This window comes from Tachyglossus aculeatus, chromosome 21 (assembly GCF_015852505.1).
Source record: "Tachyglossus aculeatus isolate mTacAcu1 chromosome 21, mTacAcu1.pri, whole genome shotgun sequence".
Lineage (NCBI taxonomy): Eukaryota > Metazoa > Chordata > Mammalia > Monotremata > Tachyglossidae > Tachyglossus > Tachyglossus aculeatus.
The window spans coordinates 63954012-63974961 of NC_052086.1; the positions used below are offsets into that span (position 1 = coordinate 63954012).

A 20950-nucleotide genomic window follows, 5' to 3' on the forward strand; every position below is an offset into this window, starting at 1 on the left:
TCTTGTCTTATGCTGTCGAGTCGTCTCCAACCCATAGTGACCCCATGGACATATATCTCCCAGAACACCCTACCTAACTGCAATCGTTCTGGCAGATGTATTCAGAGTTTTCTTAATAAAAATACTGAAGTAGTTTACCATTGCCTTCTAACTTGCAGTAAACTTGAGTCTCCGTCTTTGACTCTTTCCCATGTCTCTGCTGCCCAGCACAGGTCAGTTTTGACTTGTAGCATATTGTCTTCCATTCACTAGCCACTGTCCAAGCTAGGAATGGAATGGTAATGCCTCTGCTCGACTCTCCCTGCCTTAGCCGAGACTGGTAGATTATGGGAAACCTTCCAGGTTATCCCCATTTTGCTAATGAGAAAACTACTGCGCAGAAAAATACAAGTGACTTGCACACAGTCACTCAGCAGAATTCCTTATGCCTGCTTCCTAATTAACCTGGGGTAATTATTTGATAATGGATATTCGAGGGTACCAGAGGCCAGCCCTTGCAAATCAGTCTTTGGTCAGCCTGTCAGGGCATTGATGATTGTTCTAAAGGCATCCAAGCTGGCAGGGAGGTTGGGGGATAGGGATGACAAGTGCTTAGTACAGTGTTCTGCACACAGTAAGCACTCAATAAATATGATTGAATGAATGAACAGATGACAAAAAACAGGCCTGGGTGTTGACATCATGTTTCTTGGGATGGGTAAGAGGAGGGGTCTCTAACATTTAATGGTTTGTCATAAACCATGTCCAGATAGCTTTAATAACTGATGAATATCATGCGTCTACATCTCTTGTGACAGAGTAGCTAAAATGGAGTTTTCTTTAGGAAAAAAAATCAACTGGCAAAATCATGCTTGAATGATTTCATCTTGGGTAGGGTGGATCTTTTTGGTGAAATCACAATGGGGTAGCCTGACATTGTGTTCTGGAGATATAATGCCACTTCAATCCCTGTTGATTGATCTCATGGTCAATTCGGAGCATACACAGCTCCCAGGAAACAGAATCAATCTATAAATCAATTAATATTGAGTGCTTACTGCATGCAGAGTGCTATGCTAACTGCTTGGGAAAGTACAATAAAATACAGGTGGTAGACTCAATCTCTGCTCTCAAGGAGTTTAAAGTCTAGAAGGGGAAACATACATTAAAATAAATAAAAGGTAGTGGAAACGGCAGAGCGAAAGGATATGGGAAGCAGTGTAGCCTAGTGGATAAAGCATGGGCATGGGAGTCAGAAGGATCTGGGTTCTAATCCCTGCTCCACCACTTGTCTGCTGTGTGACCTTGGGCAAGTCACTTAACTTCTCTGTGCCTCAGTTACCTCACCTGTAAAATAGGGATTAAGATTGGGAGCCCCTTGTGGGACAGAGATTGTGTCTAACTTGACAACCATGTCTCTGCCCCAGTGCTTAGTACAGTGCCTGGTATACAGTACAGTGCTTAACGAATACCATTAAAAAAGCCATGTACTTCTGCTGAGTGATTGTGTGCAAGTCACTTTACTTTTCTGGACAGTAGTTTCCTCATCAGTAAAATGTGTTGTGGGGCTGAGGGTAGGGTGAATGTCAAATACTTAAGAGGTACACATCAGAGTATAAAGTCTATGCAGAAGTGACGGGGGGGAAAGGGGAAATGAGGGGACAGTCGGGGGGGGGGGCTCTTGAAGTAGATATTTTAGGGAAGATGTATGTGATTTTTGAAGATAGGGAGATTAGGGTTCTGTTGGATATGAAGGGGGAGGAGTTCCAGACCAGCAGGAAGATGTAGGCAAGGGTTTTTGTGGTGAGATACCAATGTACAGTGAGTAGGTTGGCTTTAGAGGAGTGGAGTACAGATTTAGTTATCACAGGAGATCAGCATGGAAAGACAGATGGGGGAGAACTGATCAATTCTTTCTTACCTCCAGGAGAGAAAGAAAGTATTGTTGGTGCTATATTATAGATAGTCTTGGAGAGTTGTTCAAAATATTCCAATGGTGCTGTTGCAGCTTGGTAGGGGAATTAAAGGAAAAACTACATTTTCCAGGAGACAAAGGGGCTGACTCTTAACCTCTTTGTACCACAATAGAGGGTGGTCCTGAGTAGAGCCATACAATCAATCAATTGTATTTATTGAGCACTTATTCTGTGAAGAGCACAGTACTAAGCAGTATAATAGATGCCATTCCTGACCACAACAAGTTTACAGTCTAGAGAACTCTGAATTCTCTTGGTTAGAGAAGAATGACATGGAGTTGTTGTCTTTTGGCTCTCTGGGATGCAGACCAATGAGGAGGTTATTTGTCTCCCTCTGTAGAGCTGGTTTTCCATGGGTAAGCCCTTGTTCTCCAATTTATCTGGTGGGGAAAGCAGGTCAGAGAACTGGCAGTTGATGATCTACTTTGTAGTTTTTCTGATGTAACTTTTAGTTTATAGTTTTATATCTTGGTTTCAAATAACTTTCTTGTTTTCATCTCAGTTGGATCAATAAAAGTTTATTTGTCAGCAAACACAGATAATGAGAGCTGTATACTTCTTCAAGAGAGTCCCCTTTCAGGTTCTGGCCTAGTCCACATCTTTATTATTCCTTTCAATTATCTAGTGTAAAGAAGGACTGCTAAAGTTTCTCACTATAGGTATTTTGCAAAGTGCTTCTTTTCTAACAACAGGAAGGATTCAGGAGACAGGTCACTAGTCAAGCCACACAGATGGCTTAGTCTCTGTTTGGCAGCCATTTTGGTTATTTTGTTTTTCTCCTGATCTGCAAGAAGGAAGTATATCGTGTCCATACACTTAGAAAAAAAATACAAATGGATGCAGATGGCATCCATCAACAAGGCACAGTGAGCATTTCTGAACGTTTTCTCATCCCATGTAATTCTCTGGAACACAAGCCTAGTCAAAGGCCTCATCAACTGGGTAGTCAAAGGGCTGGGATTGGGGGTTGTGGTGGGAATGGTGGAGACAACAGGAGTGGTAGCTTGAGGAAGATCTTCCAGAGGTGTGTGAGAGAGAAGAGGCAAGAATGGAATGAGATACCATCAATATATCATTCATTCATTCAATAGTATTTATTGAGCACTTACTGTGTGCAAAGCACTATTCTAAGCACTTAGGAGAGTACATCTAACAGACACAATTCCTGCCCACAGTGAGCTCACAATCTAGAGGGGGAGAGCTTATGCATCCAAAACTCTTCCCAATTTGGCCCACTACTCTCCCACTCCCAACCCTTCTCCTCCCCTATCATATCCTTACTGCATTAATGTTGAAGTCAAGAAATTATCTGTCTCAGTTAAAGTCAGAGAGGGATGTGCTATTATGTGGTACATTTTCTTAACAAAAAAAAAATCAATCCATCAATTTTATTTATTGAGCACTTACTGTGCACAGAGCACTGTACTCAGCACTTGAGACAGTACAATATAACAGACTGGGTAGACATGTCCCCTACCCAAAGGAAACTTACAGTACAGAGAGAGAGTATAAATACAGCCTTTCATGAATTACTCAGATTTCCCATGGACCAATTGTGAATCCACTCTTGGATAGCTACTGAATATGATGATCTGATGGTTTTAGGGTGGATGCTGAAAAGTGGACTAGATTACCTTCAAAGTTTTAAGTTGCTTTATTCTTCTGAATCCCATGCTCATCATCTGTAAGTACTTGTTTTTGGTTTCATACTTACAGTGAGAAACAGGACATGTTTGGGTTCCTAATTTAGACTATTTATATTGAGAGATTCCAGGTCCTCAGCATCAAGATAAATTCCCTTTTTGTTTCTTTGTCTTTTTCTTTTGTATCGCACAATTCACAATTATCAGTTTGCTTGTTTGGCTTTGAGAATGGGTGGCAATTTTAGAATCATGGCTTTGGTACTTGGTAGAGCAAAAGGAATTTTTCTGAGTGGCAGGAGCCTGGCTGGCCCACTTTCTGTAGCCTCATCCTTCATTTTCCAGTTACTAGTTGCAATTCACAATCTCTCTTCCTATAGATTCCCTGCACAGGAAGCAATGGAAATGCAATCTTGTGACTCTAACTGCAGTTTTCAGTAGTTTTCTCCACTGCTTAATGTTCTGTAGGCATTCCCTGAGAGCTCTCTGTTGCTATCCCTTCCTTGCTTTTAATGAGTAGAATGGAGTCCATGGGCTCATAATAAGAGAAATTTAGATTGTGAGCCCTCTGAGGGACAGGGACCATGTATGAATCCCACTAGTGTATTACCTCCCAGCGCTTTTACAGTACTTTGCATACAATAAATGCATAACAAGTACTATTAGAAACATGAAAGTAAAAATGGAATAATCAATTTATTTGTTCTTCCATCCTCTTATCTAACAACCAAGTTTCGCCTTGAAGTGAAGAGAATCCTAAGTTCTCAGTTACCTTCGTTGTGGATAGGGAACATGCCCAGTCAGTCAACATACTTACTGAGAGCTTACTGTGTACAGGGTACTGTACAATATAACAGAGTACAATATAACAGTAAACAGACACATTCCCTGCGTACAATCAACTTACAATCTAGAGGGAAAAAGACATTACTATAAATAAATTACAGATGTGTACATAAGTGCTGTGGGGGGTGGGGATGAATAAAGGGAGGAAGTCATAGTGACACAGAAGGAAGTGGGCAAAGAGAAAAGGAGGGCTTAGTCAGGGAAGACCTCTTGGAGGAGGTGTGCCTTCAATAAGGCTTGGAAGAAGGGGGGACTCATTGTCTGCTGGAAATTAGAAGGGAGAACGTTCCAGGCCAGAGGCAGGACTTGGGCAAGAGGTCGGTGGCAAGATAGATGAGAAGGTTAGCATTAGAGGAGCAAAATGTGCAGGCTGGGTTGTAAGAGAGTAGCGAGGTAAGGTAGAAGGGGGCAAAGTGATGAAGTGCTTTAAAACCAATGGTGAGGAGCTTCTGTTGTATTGTACTCTCCCAAGTTCTTAGTAAAATGCTCTGCACATAAGTACTCAATAAATACCACTAATCGATTGATTGACTGAACTCTAAAACCTCCCTACTCTGGATAAATTAATAATGAGATAACACTGCCTTAAAGGAACCAACATTTTCACTCAGGAAGGGTGAAAGCACAGCTCTGGGCTCATGGACAGGGGCCATCACTGTGCTGCAAATTTTGTGCTGTGTTTCATTTTTTCTCTCTTTGTTGTTCATCAAACTAGTACTTGCTTATCTATTCAGTGTCAGAGTGTCCAATATTAGAAATTGATCAGTATTTTATTAGTATTGAAATTAATTAGTAACATTAAACACTGTGCTAAAAGTGTGGGTAAATACAATAATCTGTAGTATTTAATTCTCATAGTTTGCCTAACAAGTACTTGGGAGTATACAGTAGAGTTAATAGTCTCAATCTTTGCCCTTAGGAATCTTACAGTCTAGCAGTGGTGAGGCCAAAACTAAATATGAATTAGTGCTCAAATGATGGGGTAGGTAAGTCAATCTGTACAGAAGGGTTGTAAGTGGTAGTGAGTACACAAATGAATAGGTGGCACAAAAGTGGTGAAGGGATAGTTGGAAGTTATTGAAGGAAGACATATTGGAGGAGGAGTGATTTCAAAATAGTTTTGAAGATGGGGAGAGCTGTGAAATGGTGGATTTGCAGAGGGATGGATGTAAGCAAGAGAAGACAGAGTCAGGAGACATGAAAATGAAGCACAATGAATAGGTTAGTTTGAGAAGAATGAAGTGTGAGCTTATGTGTAATGGAAGAAGAGAATGGATAAATAGGCGAAAGAGAGATGATGAAGTGCCTGACAAGATAGATCAAATCACTGGACTCCCAATCTAAGGGGAAGACAGATACACAGTATTAGAGTGAAGCTAAAAACAAAATTCAGTTACAAATCAAACAAACCAGAATAACAAACCACCAATGGTTACAATAGGAGAATAAACAATTCTTAGAGGGCAATCTGATTCCACTGTTTCAGGCTAAGAGTTTGGAATGCAATTTGGCTACAAACTCAGAATAGGGCTGAAAATACTTTTGAATTTGAAATGGGATTGAGAGTCAGCTGGACATTGTCTACCTGCCATGAAATTTTTCCAAAGCTTAAAACCTTTTTATAGTAACCATTGTCAAGAAACTTTTGAAGAAGGTATTTCATATGGGCTATGTACAGTCATTGATGAGTTACTTAACATAACCCTTCTGTTTTCTAGATAGGAAGAACACATTCTCTCTGCATGCTGGTTAGAATTTAGAATTTGGGCTAGCTGTGCTAGGCACCTCCACTCACACATACCATCCTTACCCAGAGGGATTTCATCCACTATGAGTGGACACCAAGAGAGGTAGTTACAGCAGCACTAAAAATCTCCCTCTCTCCCCAGGTCCCTTTTTGCTGCTCAGCCCCCTTTCAGGAGGTGGAAGTCTCTGAAACATAAAGGAAGCAGAAACAGCATTACTTTCTCCCTAGCTCCATGGCCCTTTTGGATGTCTCTTCAACTGCTGTGGGCTTCTGATACCTGAAGCTGAATTACAAGACAACCTGGTACAATTATTGCATCATTTTCATGGTATTTGTTGTTATTATTATTAATAATAATAATAATAATAATAATGATAATAATAACGGTACTTGTTAAGCACTTGGTGCCAAGCACTGTTCTAAGCACTGGGGGAGATATAAATTTATCAGGTCAGACCCAGTCCCTGTCCCACATGGGACTCACACTCTTAAACTACATTTTTCCAGATGAGGTAATTAAGGCCCAGAGAATAATAATAATAGTGGTATTTGTTAACAACTTACTATGTACCAGGTGCTGTACTAAGTGCTGAGGTGAATACAAGCAAATCGGGTTGGACACAGTCCCTGTCCTACATGGGGCTCACAGTCTCAATCCCCATTTTACAGATGAGGTAACAAAGGCCCAGAGAATTTAAGTGACTTGTCCAGGGTCTCACAGCAGACATGTGGCATAGCCGGGACTAGAACCCAGGTCCTTCTGACTCTCAGATCCATGCTGTATCCACTAAGCCACACTGCATTGTTAAGGGCTTATTATGTGCCAGGCACTGTGCAAAGTGCTGGAGTAGATACAAGCTACTGTGTCCAACTTGACTAGTCTATCTTACTATCTTAAAAGTATAGTACAGGTTGAAACCACCAAAGGGATAAAATTTGTATCATTTGATGCCTGAACAGCCCTGACATTGCTGTGAACCAATTTACGTAAGACAGACCCTTCCCACCTCCTTTCTCTCTGGATCGAAATAAGCAAACAATGAATTGATCTTGGAGGTCCTCTGCCCAAGGTTTGAGTCAGATTTTCAAGGCTTTGAAGAGACTCCTGAAAAGACGACCAAATAAGCTGTTGAACTGGAGAGGCAAGTTCATTTAGAAATCGATGATGCCTCTGTCGAAGGATTGACTACCCTTTCATTCAGAGATAGTAATCCAGACTCATTCAAACTTTGACACACTATTGTATCATGGCAAGGTGACAAAATACATAAAGTAGTTTAAGCCACCACCTATTAAAAGTTGAGGATTTAGAAATCTTGCATCAAGAGCAAAGCTAAATTTGAGTATGACTGAAGAAGACCCTAAGAGAAAGAGGTGTTTGTTCAAAGGAGTATGCGAGTGTTAGCTTCCACAGAGTAGTTTAAGAAAAGAAGGCTAATGTTCAACTTAAATTGGGCAAATTCTTTGCTAAAGTTGAAAATAATAATAATGATGACATTTATTAAGTGCCTACTACATGAAAAGCACTGTTCTAAGCGCTGGGGAGGTTACAAAGTGATCAGGTTGTCCCACGGGGGGCTCACAGTCTTAATCCCCATTTTACAGATGAGGTAACTGAGGCACAGAGAAGTTAAGTGATTTGCCCAAAGTCACACAGCTGACAATTGGCAGAGCAGGAATTTGAACCCATGACCTCTGACTCCAAAGCTCGTGCTCTTTCCACTGAGCCACGCTTAAAAGCCACAACTAGTCACCTGAAAAAGATTCTACTTCTGCCTCCTGCAAATCTTCAGTACCACAACTCTTCATTTAGGCAATATTGTGATATTATGCTGTGAATTATTTTAATGAAGACTAGCCAGTGGTTTAGTGACTTTTATAATCACAGTATAAAATGAATTTCATAGTTGTATGAAAATAGTAGTACTGGGATGGTTGCTAATTTATAACATAAGTCTATTGGAAAAGTATGATCTGATAATACCACACTTTTAAGGGCTATTGCCTAGTTACATTGTGGTATACACCTGTAATGCAGCTGCAGTATCTATTGCAGGATGTAGAAGCCAGAACTCAGGTCTTGAATAATAATAATAATAATGGTATTTGTTAAGTGCTTATTATGTGCAAAGCACTTTTCTCAGCGCTGGGGAGGTTACAAGGTGATCAGGTTGTCCCACCGGGGGCTCACAGTTTTAATCCCCATTTTCCAGATGAGGTAACTGAGGCCCAGAGAAGTGAAGTGACTTGCCCAAAGTCTCACAGCTGACGGTGGAACTGGGATTTGAACCCATGACCTCTGACTCCAAAGCCCGTGCTCTTTCCTCCACTGAGCCGAATGGTTATTGAGAGGTAGCAGCAGTGACTGGTGTGCTCCGTAAATGGGGAAGGCCAACTTCTCCACCTCCTCTTCCCTTCTACTTCCTTTCCAGCCTCTGGATGCTTGGTACCCGGGTAGAATTGGGATAAACTAGGAGTGTGCTCTTATGTGCAGTTTCAGGAAACCTGTTCTCTTCCCTTTCACCACAGCTTCTTGCTCAAGCCTTCCCTTCTGGGACCAGCTTACCTCTTCACAATCAACAGACCACCACTCTTCCCATCTTCAAAGTCCTACTAAAATCACATCCCCAGGAAATCTTCCTTGACTAAGCTCACCTCTCCCTACCCTATCTCTGCTCCTACTGTGTCACATGTGTATTTGAGGCTTGACTTCCTAAGCAATTGGCCATAAATCCTCTGCACATTGCAAGGATAATGTTTATTAGCTCCCTTATCTCTCCCAAGCACCAAGTACTGTCTTCTGCATAGACTAGGGCTCAATAATTACTACTGATTGATGGACCCAGTCTCTCCCACTCCACTGCAACAAAAGAAAAACCAAAACAAACAAAAAACCTGAGGTTGAATACTGAACTACAGAGTTAATTGAGCTTCTAAGAGGAGTTCTCCTTTTCATCTCTAACTACACCTTTTACCCCAAATTATCGAGGCCCCAGTGATTCCCTGAGAGAAGTAGCATCGTTTAATTGAAAAAGTATGGGACTGGGGCTCAGAAAACCCTGAGTCCCAGCACTGTCACTGGTGTGCTGAGTGGCCTTGGCAAATCACTTAACCTCTCTGCCTCTGTTTCTTCATTTGTAAAATGGGGATGATTAATTGTGAGTCCCACGAGGGGCAGAGACTAACCAATCTGATAACCTTGTAGCTACCCCAATACTTCTTATTATTATTATTAGTTTTGGGATCCCTTTCAAGGAGTTTTTCAAACTCCTTGTTATTCTTCCTAACTTTTTTTGTTTGTATTTAGCCATTATTTCCCTCTCTTCTCACCTGAATAAGCCTTCCAGTCTTTAAAGGACGACTTCTTTTACTCTACCAGTTGGCCAGTCAGGGTTTCTGTTCTGCCAGCTGATTCTTTTTTTTTTTTTTTGAGGCACAACTTACCACAACCTCTAATATAATATATCTCAATAGGCTACTTTGTTTTTGGTGCTACCCTTAGCTTTTTCCTAAGGCTTGCATTTTATTTCAAAGTTAACTTTCCTAAAATTTACTATCCTTGTATTTTGTTTTGTGTTTTGGATTCTGTCCCCAGTAAGAATATTGAATTGAGTCATCATCTCTACTGCTGAATGTCCTTCTTACATATTTCTGTACCAGGTCCTATCCACATCTCAGAATTTCTTAGGGAGAACGTCAGAGTGGAGGCAACGTATATCAGGCTCCAGACCAAACTAAAGGTCTACAGAGTGGTTAGTGTTGTTCAATCTGCTGTGCAGCTGTGCAACATGGACCCCACATAGATGACACACCCAGCTCCTTGGCCAGACTCAATATCGGTTGACAAGACAGGACCACCCACAGTGATGTTCTGGAGAGTAGTCAGTCTTCTGGCATTTGAAGTTTTTTTCACCTTTTAGATTGTGAGTGCCTCTGACACAGACCGTGTCGAATTCCCTCCTGCGTATCCTCTCCCAAAACTTAGAACCATGCTCTGCGCAAAGTAAGTGCTTAATAAATATTGTTACTACTTAACAGAGTACTACTACTGGGTGGGGCGTGTGAGGAGAATGAGGGATAGGAGGTTATTTTAACAGTTGCTGTTTGGTGAGCTGAAATGGGGAAACTCACAGCAGGGAGGGCAGAGGAATCATCTTAAGGGGAAGCAGTGGGACCTAGTAGACAGGGCACCTGCCTGGGAGTCAAACGATCTAGGTTCTAATTCCGGCTCTGTCATTCATCTGCTGTGTTATCTTGGGCTAGTCATACCTTCTCTGTGCCTCAGTTACCTCATCTGGAAAATGGGGCCTAAGATTATGAGCCTTATGTGGGACAAGGACTGTGTCCAAACTGATTAACTTGTATCTATCCCAGCACCTAGTGCAATAAGCACTTAAATACTGTTTAAAAAGAGGACACAGAAAAACTTCAGACAATGCTGCATTCCAAGTGAAAGGGAGAGTCAAGTATTGAGGACAGACCTGCACAGTGCACTGCCAATCAGGAAGGCAATAACTCTCTTTGAACAAAAGCTTCTCATGGAAAGAGAGACAAGGAGGCAAAAGAGAAAACAGTGCCAGGTATTACAAATATTAAGTATAACAACACAAGAAGAGATATTTTTTATGCCCATTGTCTAGGACTGTGGATCCAGCATTAGCCTGTTCAACCACACATGCACTCATAGGCATAGTTCACCACTGTCAATGGGGTCTTCGAATATGAAGGACAACTATATAGCCATATTTTCAGAATTATAACCAGTATGTAGCTTTCTTTTTGGGTACTAAGAAGTACTTGTTCAAGAAAGCAGGTGTGTACCATCCTCCCAAACCTTACTTCCTGATCTCATCCTCAATTATTCATTTAATCTGCATGAGGAAAATGGAACTTTCTCATAACTATTTTTGCCCATGTTATAGCTTTCCCCAGTATTATTATTTTTTTCCCTTATCCAGTAAATAGATTTTTAGCAAATGGGGAGCCTTTTTTAATCCAAATTCTGGTGTTTTGGAGAAGTGGGTAAGAGAGTGGTTGGAGTGAGGAAGAAAGATGGCATCTGAAATCTTGAAATTTGGGAACAATTTGGTCTCATTTTTTTTTTTTTAAGGGAACACTGTGGGAAACCAAAATGCAGACAAATTATTATCCTTTATTGGTACATCTTGCTTCCGTAGATTCAGGAGCACATAATGTTCAGACACACTCTGGCCTATGAGAAAGAATAACATTGCTTGCTCTTGTACAAAACAGTCTCAGAAGCTTTGTTTTAGGATAAGGTAATTTACGGAAATTTATCCTTGACTAGTATATGGCACTGCCTCACAACTTAGTTAATGGAAAACTGGTGATCCATAACACTTGTGTGGCAGACATCTGCTCGGGGGTAATACAATATTAATGTTAATATCAATGATCGATCAGAGGATTTGCAAGAAAGGCATAAAGTATTTAATTATAATTGCACTGGGAATGGCTATATAATGGCAGCGACATTTGAATAGGTCACATCTACCTCTCACCCCTGTTTTGTTGTTCTATATTAAATGCCATTCACTTTAAGTGCTCGAAACCTTTCTAAAGCAGGCCGAATATAATATGCTGGGTAAATTGAAAAATGTCCCTTTACTTTTAGAAACATGATTGATATCCTTTGCAAAACAAATGTTAGCACCTATCTGTACATACAAATATCTCTGATTGCATGTTAGCACAGCACCAAACATTCCTTTCTCAAGAGTCAGTTTAAGCTAAATGAATGTCTGGATGGAGAACGTTAAGTTAACTAAGGTGGGCTTAGATCCCTACTGAAAATTCATCATTTTGGGTTTTTTTCCTTTCGTAAAGCAGTTCTGAGCCATTATATCCAAATGTTTGCACAGTAGGAAACTTCTGCTCCAAAACAGTTTCATTGGTTAGACAAAGGCACTAAATAATTATAACCATATGGTACAATGTAAATTATATTTGCTTAGTTTGCTGCAGAAAAATATATTTTCAAATACTCAATACATACTTATGGTCATTAAAGACTGAATTGCATCATCACTGTCCTGTTTAAAAGAAGCATAATTAAAAATAACATTTTAGGTGAGACAGTTGCACAGAGATAAATATAACTATACATACACTGAAGTGCATTCACTTAAAACCACAAAATATACATACACCATCCTACCTACAGGATGAACATAATATTCTGCATAAATTAAAAAATCTGAGAAAGCTGGAGGTAAGGGTGTTTTTGTGTTTGTTCTTTAGTAATCTCTATCTTCTTGCTTTTCAGGTAGATAATAAAGGCGTCTTAGGAGCTCCAGTACAGTTCAGATTGAAGAGTGTTTTGGAGCCCCAAAGCACACCCCAGTTAGAAGAAAATAACTGGGAAGATTTTGGGGGTGAGGAGAACTGTAATAGCAAGACTATACTGTTGACTGTGAAACAAGACAAACATGCATTTCACAACATTTATAAGTGCCAGTGACTTTCTTTCTCCTTTCAAAGATGATATATAAGAATAGATTGTGTATATATACAGTATGTGACTAAAATGTAAAATAACTTACTGAAATGTCAAACCTTCTGTATAAAAATTCAAGCCATGTTTAAGAATATCTTTGCCCAGCTTTGATTCAACTCATCATTTTGCCAACCTTCATTTATCTTCAGTCCCTGTTACAAAGACAGGCTTAAAAAAAAAGCTTAACACAATTGTCAGTAAACCAACCAGCATCTAGTAGCCACCTTGCAAAAATGATTTTGTGGAAGCCATACTGATGCTTAACTCACAGAAGGCAATTAACTCCACAAAAATGTGTTTGTGAAAAAGGCTAAGTTTGGTAAAATTGTTTCATTGTATTTTTTAAAAATATCCACCTCTAAATTTTAATTAACTTACATTTCCAACAAAGGCATCAGAGCCTGACTTTGATGTCAATAATGGTATAGCTCTCTAATGCCCGAACAATCTGATCACATACCACTTTGGTGATTAGTTGCAGAAAATTCAAATAAACAATTTGTGCTGAAGGAGTGTGAAGAGCTGCTTTCATCCCACATTATGTCTGTGAATTAAATTCCTTGCACATCCTTTTTTCCTTCTTAAATCACATAAGTGCCAGGCATGTTTTGAACTATCACCAAAACCTCTGATAGCACAAGGGGAATCTTGGTTTACAAGTTAAAGTATAACTGTCAGCTCTTATCACATCACTCAGCAACACTGACCAGAGTCAGGAGCATTGGGATAAATCACCCTTTACTGTAATAGTTTGTGTAACAGAATTACTCAGATTCCCACAACAGTGTAATTAGCATCTCCATTTCCAGATATTGGTTTTATGAGATGCAATACTGAATAATACAGTGAATAAGCTTGGAATAAAATGTTATATCAACTTGCATAAAAATGATCTGGAATCTATTCCCTTCTCAGAAATCAAAACATATATTGGGTGAACCTACAGAATGTGTCAGTAAAATCAGAACTAAACAGACACCTCTCAAGGTAGAGCTCTTGAAAATCATGCCACAATTTTGCATTTTGAATCTGACAAAGGTCAAAAGCCAAAGGAGAATAGATAAAAGGTTAATCATCAACAACTGAAATTAAGACCTTGAATTTCACGTACTAGGTCATCTGATTCAAATGCATCGATGTCATCTTTTTCAGAAAGCGAAGAAGACAGACCAAATTCAAAATAAGAAATTTAGTACAGAATTGGGTTGGTTGGGAATCACATTGTCCAAAACTGGAGGTTAATCTGTTGGGACTCCAATATGTGATATTTATTATTTTGTGCATTATACGGTGATCTTAACATGGGCAGAGGGTCAGGGGCTGAAAGAATGTAATCAATACTAAACTTAATTTCCGAGTCAGGTTTTCCTAGAGCAGAGTTGTTTAGGTTCTGCTGGCTGGAGAGGCCATTTGGGAAGCATGGAAGTGGTGGATCCAGGTGCTGCGATCCAGGTTGGGAATTCTTGGCTTTCCTGTCAGGGCAAGTGCTCCCCAGGGAATGGGAATCTGCAGCAGCCAGCTCAGGAGAAGGCGGCCCTTCAGTTCCAAGCGGTCTTTGATCCTTGCGTTCCCGTTTCACGTTCCTCCTTCGACGTCTCCTCCTGAAATTCCCATTTTCAAAAAGATCCAACATGGATTCACAACCCGAAGCAAAGGTCCAGTAATTTCCTTTTCCCTTCTCATTCCCTTCGGTCCTGGGCACCTGCATTTGTTTTAAAGGCAGTTTAGTGTGGGTATGTTTTGCAGATGCTACTACTTTACATCTGTATGCATTCAAATTCAAGATTATGATAAACATATAAGTCATAAAAATCTCTCTTTTATTGAGCAGTGCTTAGGTGAAACCCAACTTGCTTAACTTCCTGCAAATTAACCTAAATCAGACAAGGACGACATTAACTTCTCCACAACTGAGAGATGTGAGAGTGGGGGTGGGACTCTTATCTGTAGCTCAATCAAAAGATTTCTCAAGAGTCTCCCCCCCCACCCCCAGCTCGTTTTAACGGGATTATTTAACACAGATGTTTCCTAGATAGAAAGACATTGCCGAGCTGCATGTGTACCGGGTGTATGCAAATAGATGGTGATTAATCTTACCTTTACAAAACAACTGTTAAGGGATAAGTTATGCCTAATGGAGTTTTGCCACGCTCTTTGGTTTGATCTGTAGTAAGGGAATTTCTTCATTATAAAGTCATAAATGCCAGACAGGGTCACTTTATTGGAAGGACTTTGCTGGATGGCCATTGCAATCAAGGCAATGTAGCTGGAAAAAAAACTCAGGGTTATGTCATTGCCTCGGACAGAGCATTACTATACATTTGTGGGGGAGGAAGAGTGGGGACTGTGGGTGGAGAATTGCTCTCTGCCTTGCCTTCCTCCGAAGCCCAGTTGAGGCACCTTGCCCCAGCGCAAAAGTCAGGCATATCCCAGAAACCCAGCCTTCCCCTTTAGCTCCCCCAGATCCTGGGGTGCAGTCACTCCACCCTACCTGTGGGAGAGATGGGAGGCAGAGGAAAGGGTTATCCTACATTATTACCCACTCTGAGGGGGTTAATCATCCTCCCTCTGGTCACCCCTCTGAATAATAATGATGGTATTAGACACTTACTACGTGCCAACCACTGTTCTAAGCGCTGGGGTAGATACAAGGTAATCAGGTTGTCCCACTTGGGGCTCACAGTCTTCACCCCCATTTTAGATGAGGTAACCGAGGCCCAGAGAAGTTACGTGACTTGCCCAAAGTCACATAGCTGACAACTGGCAGAGGGGGGGATTAGAACCCACGACCTCTGACTCCCAAGCCCATGCTCTTTCCACTAAGCCACGGTTTCCCCTGCTCCCACACCAGGCACCTCTAGAATGTGACCACCTCTACAGGATGGGGACCAGGGAGAGATCTAGAGAAGCAGCGTGGCTCAGTGGAAAGAGCGCGGGCTTGGGAGTCAGAGGTCATGGGTTCTAATCCTACCTCTGCCACTAATCAGCTGTGTGACTTTGGGCAAGTCACGTCACTTCTCTGTGCCTCAGTTACTTCATCTGGAAAATGGGGATTAAGACTGTGAGCCCCATGTGGGACAACCTGATCACCTTGCATCTCTCCCAGAGCTTACAACAGTGCTTGGCACATAGTAAGCGCTTAACAAATACCAAAATTGTTATCTGGGGGATGCTCACCCCCTTCCCCCCCCCATCTGCATGTCCGGCGATGGGAGCCTCCCTAAGGAGGAGGTGGGGGGCAAAGGTTATTTCCCACCGCCCCCCTCTCCCCAATTATGACACTGTCCAACCCACCTTGCTAGTATCCACCCCAGCGCTTAGTACAGTGCCTGGCACACAGTAAACGCTTAACAAATACCACAGTTATGATGATGATGCTCCCCTCCCTCCAGGATCCCTGGCATCACACTTTCTCCCACCCCCACAGATCCCTGGAATCCTTGGCTCCCTCCTACTCCTCTGGGGACCCCCTTGAAATCCTCTTCCAATCCCCGGGGGACCGGTTCCCCCTCTCCCTCCCTAGCTTCCCCCTTTCCCGGGAAGGAGGCTGGGACCAAACTTCTTCCTCTGTACCTGTAAGCCGGGCGAGTGAGTTTCTTCTCCTCGTCGGAGCTGCAAGCTGGATAGTCATCCCCGTCGTAGTTGAAGCAGTTGTAAGGATACTGCGTGTTATCAAACATCTTGGGCGGCTGGGCTCCGGTGGGGTGATCCAGGAGGGCTGGAGAGGGATTCCCCTCTGTGCCTCGCCTTTCTCTTCCCAACCTCCCTCTCCTCCTCCTCCCCCTTCCCTCTCACATACTCCCTCCGTCCTGGGGTGGAGGTTGTTTTTGTAATTCTTGAGTCCCAGACAACCAGTCTGTAGGGAGATTTCTCTCTTTCCCTCTCACTCCTCCTCCCTCTTTTATTCTATTTTTTTTCTGTACCCAATCTGCTTATAGGGGAGGCAGCTAATAACTGATTAAATGGGTTAGTTCTCTCGTGAACCTTTGAACTCTGGGCGTGCACAGCCGGTAGCTGGGCTGCTCTGACTCTTTGGGTGGTCTGATGTGGCTGTGGAGTGGGGCCAAGCATTTGCCATCCCTCCATACACAATGTGACAAAAGCAAACAACGTGATGTTAATAAATCATGCTTCAAGGTTAGCTCTTGTAAATTAAAATTTTAAAACGCTGCCTCCTTCCCTTCCCCCTGCCTAACACACACAGCACCCACCCACACAATACTCCCCTTCCAGTGAGCAAGTATTCTATCTAATAATGCACATCACCCCAGTGTAATCTATAATACAGTATAATAGACATGAATTGCATTTCCGTGACTAAAGGAAAAGCTATATGTTCAAAGAAGGCAGAACAGAGAATATGGCAGACTACTGTCAAGCAGGAAAGTCAAAGGAAAATAGCTTCAGGCAGGAGAACTGCCTGTGTGGGCTTTGATCTGGAGGATGAATTAGAGTAATAGCCCTGTGTGTTGGCATCCAATACTGTAACAATTTAATGGTTTTTCTGTGCTTTGGAGTGTTTTCCAACAAGTGATGTAAACCAAAGCATAACAAAGGTTCGGGAACTGGAAAACGTGTATGCCACATGATAATCAAATTATTCTAAGACTTCCATTTCCCAGGGAAGCTATTTTAAGGATAAAGGCAATAATAGAACCGAGGGAGAAAAATATATACATATATATCCCATGGAGAAAGTGACTCAGATGAAATGATAAAATAGGCTAGCACTGACTTTGTACTACATCAAAACTACATCTTTCCAAACAAAAATTAACACTGTCTCCAATGTCTCAAATACTGTAGTTAAAAAAGAGCTTTGATCCAGGATTACTGAGATAAAAAGTAATCTAAATTATAAGAAGGAAAAAAATTCAAGTTGTTTCATTTAAATAGAAAATGCAGATGATTTAGAATGCTGTACTGGATATGGTTCTAAAAACATCATTCTAGGAACAAATATCTTGATAATGAGTGATCGATGTAATCTGACAGTTTATGTGAATTACTCTTCAAAACACTATAAATGACAACACGCATGAAAAACTCAGTACATTTGAACGATACTCTCTCCCATATCAAAACTTTCCTTTTCAAATTGTGTGACCTATTTGAAGTTCCAAATTTAGAAGTGGCTTCAATGGGACTATGACAATTGAATTTCAATCCCAGCTTCCAAATCAAATACTCCACAAAATTCACTTTTTGCACTCACTCCCTGCATGGCAAAAGAAAAATAGTTGCAGCATATAAACTCTTGCAGCAATACCACATTCCATCGAGGATAAATACTTTAACTCTCAAATTCCTCATTTAGGAGCCAAATGTGCTAAAGTTGCAACTAGAGTCTCTCTCCCTGCAAAGATACGAGTAGTATATTCTTTTAGAAGGACTGAATTCCTTCTCCACTATCATGGGGGATGCTGCTCTATAATGACTTGGTAAAAAACAAAATAACTTCATACAAAGGAAAGAACTGTATAAAAAATAATTAGCATCAGACTCATTGTCTGTGTCACAGTAAAGTTTGGGCTGAGAATTTGGCCCAAATAAATCAGAAACTACTGGACCGTTCTGTGGCCATTTTTATTTTCAGTCTACCTACTGTTGTCTTGAATGAGCTTATTATATACTTTTCAGAAGTCCTTCATCATTTATTTTGTCAACCACGTAAACTCTGCCAGGATCCAATTAGAAATAAGAGTAAAATTGTTCTCTCCCTTTGAGTTTGTATGTTCCAAATCTGTGTTTAAACCCTTTTAAGAAAAACAAAGAATGGCTTTTACTGGCACAGAAAACTGTAATGCCTTTTTGGGGGTCTCTGAAAAGACTAATTTTACATGACACCCCAGAAGCAAATAGTTGTAGGATCTATACTTGGATCATAAATTTTAATCATATCCATGCTCACTTTCAAAAGAGATAGACCACCCCTTACTAAAAAAAAAAAAACATGAAATTCTGCCATAATGTGTTTTTACTACACATTTTGCTAGAAACTTGTTAGGGAATTAGGAAATGTTCATCAGACCACGAAGTCTTGTTTGGATGCGGGGTGTGGTGGTATAAAAAGAAACTGCTGTGAGCATGGGTATGCCATTGAATAAAGCATATTTTTTTAAAAAAGCAGATTTTTATAAGAATTGATGCCCCACATTGAAGAATTGTGTGTATAGTTTATCGGAGTGGCAAAAACATCTGAAAATGAAGCCTAATTAATTATTAACTCTCTTCCTGAAAAGTGGGTATTTAAAATAAACAGTGAAACCTTGTATGTTAAATTTTTACTTCTGGCAGTGAAGAAATTATGTCACAGGGAAACTCTAGCTACATTTGCTAAAGTAGAATTAGGTACCAGGAGATAGGAACATACTAAACTCCTCTAGACTGTAAGCTTGTTGAGGGAAGGGATTTTGTTTACCAACTGTTGTACTGTTCATTCAATCATATTATTCCCTCCCAAGCATTTAGTACAGTGCTCTGCATACAATAAGCGCTCAATAAATACCATTGAGTGACTAAGCATGGATGGAGTTGTTATGCTTTTCTTGAATGTCCATAAGTCAGATGACACATTTTTCCCCAGAGTTGTATTGTCATATTTATTGAGTGCTTACTGTGTACAGAGCACTGTACTAAGTGCTTGGGAGAGCACAATACAACAATAAATAGACACATTCCCTGCCCACAATGAGCTAGTAGTAATAGTAGTAGTATTTATTAAGTGCTGCCTGCCTGCAGAGCACTGTACTAGGCACTGGGAAAGGGTACACAGTTGGGTATTAGACATTCATTTATTCATTAAATTGTATTTATTGAGCACTTACTGTGTGCAGAGCACTGTACTAAATTCTTAGGAAGTACAAACTGGTAACATATAGAGACGGTCCCTACCCAACAATGGACTCACGGGGTCCCTGTCCCTCAGGAGCTCTGACCTAAAAAAGCAAACAACAAAATAGCATTTCCAGGATCTGAGAAACAACATAAAGTTCCTCTTTTTCTTGGGCTCAACTTAGTGTACACCAAGTTCTACTCTAAGACCTGTTTCTTCAGATGATTCGGATCAAACATGATGGAACAGCACCAGTCTGTCTTGGGTTTAGCACTATCCACAAGGTGGGACAAGTAAATTTATTGTGGGAATTAGCTGGGCACAGGTATGACATTGGTTAAGGCATGATGTTGCTACACTTCCCAGTTTGTGCCTCAGAATTGCTGGTTTGTTTTTTTTTTTTTTGATGGCATTTATTAAGCACTTACTATGTGCAAAGCACTGTTCTAAGCGCTGGCCCATATAGTACTTCATGCTTCTTTGTGTTTTTGAAACTTTACAGCAGGCAATAATGGAAGAAGCAGCATGGTCTAGTGAAAATAACACAGGTCTGGGACTCAGAGGACATGGGTTCTAATCCTGGTTCTGCCACATATCTGCTGTGTGACCTTGGGCAAGCCACTTAACTTCTCTATGCCTCGGTTGCCTCATCCAGCGCTTAGAACAGTGCTTTGCACATAGTAAGCACTTAAATACCATCACTATTATTATTATTATCTTTAAAATGGGGATCAAGACTGTGAGCCCCACGTGGAACAGGGACTGTATCCAATCCAATTTTCTTGTATCCACCCTTGTGCTTAGACTAGTGCTTGGCACATAGTGAATGCTTAACAAGTACCACAATTATTATTATAATTATCACCATTAATTATTAATTGAACAATGAATGGCAGCATGCAAAGCATTCTATTAGTGGAGGACATAAGAATAAAATCATTTATAACAAAAAAAAACATTAGTTGTGGTGATATCTTTGAACCATCTATCTTCTAACCCATAAATTCCCACTGAACCAATAGTTGCTGCAATGTGGTTTTCCCATAACATGACGTTTTTTCAAAATACAACCCTCACATGACCGCAGAAGATGGCTTCACTTTAAACAAGGTTTGCAGAACAACTGTCGAACTGAATTTTTTCTTAGTTGGAGGAGCAGCATGGTGAAGTGGATAGAGCACGGGCCTAGGAGTCCGAAGGTCATGCCTCTAATCCCGGCTCCACCATTTATCTGCTGTGTGACCTTGGGCAACTCACTTCACTTCTCTGTGCCTCAGTTACCTCATCTGCAAAATGGGGATTGAGACTGTGAGCCTCAAGTGATACAGGGACTGTGCCCAACCTGATTTGCTTGTATCCACCCCAGCACTTAGTACAGTGCCTGACACATAGTAACGTGGCTCAGTGGAA

General features: G+C 40.9%; 1 protein-coding gene across 2 annotated transcripts; it reads right to left on the bottom strand.

Moving 5' to 3' along the window:
- Nucleotides 1-11332: 11332 nt before the first annotated feature.
- FOXL3 (forkhead box L3) lies at nt 11333-16694 on the bottom strand. Of its 2 annotated transcripts, none has more exons than XM_038763958.1 (3): nt 16279-16694; nt 14803-14869; nt 11333-14407 (listed from the first exon to the last, which is right to left on the bottom strand). In XM_038763958.1, the coding sequence occupies exons 1-3, from the start codon at nt 16383-16385 to the stop codon at nt 13922-13924; spliced, it is 660 nt and encodes a 219-aa protein (XP_038619886.1). In that variant the 5' UTR covers nt 16386-16694; the 3' UTR covers nt 11333-13921. The 2 variants fall into 2 exon arrangements, with proteins under 2 accessions (XP_038619886.1, XP_038619884.1); XM_038763956.1 differs by having other exon boundaries at nt 14803-14971.
- Between the last annotated feature and the right edge of the window lie 4256 nt (nt 16695-20950).

What these genes read in the sequence shown, in the direction of transcription:
- FOXL3 (XM_038763956.1), bottom strand. Translation starts at nt 16,385, where the DNA reads ATGTTTGATAACACGCAGTATCCTTACAACTGCTTCAACTACGACGGG. An exon ending in CTCACTCGCCCGGCTTACAG is followed by an intron (nt 14,972 to 16,278) that starts GTACAGAGGAAG and finishes TTTTTTTTCCAG; the next exon opens with CTACATTGCCTTGATTGCAA. An exon ending in TTAACAGTTGTTTTGTAAAG is followed by an intron (nt 14,408 to 14,802) that starts GTAAGATTAATC and finishes AAACAAATGCAG; the next exon opens with GTGCCCAGGACCGAAGGGAA.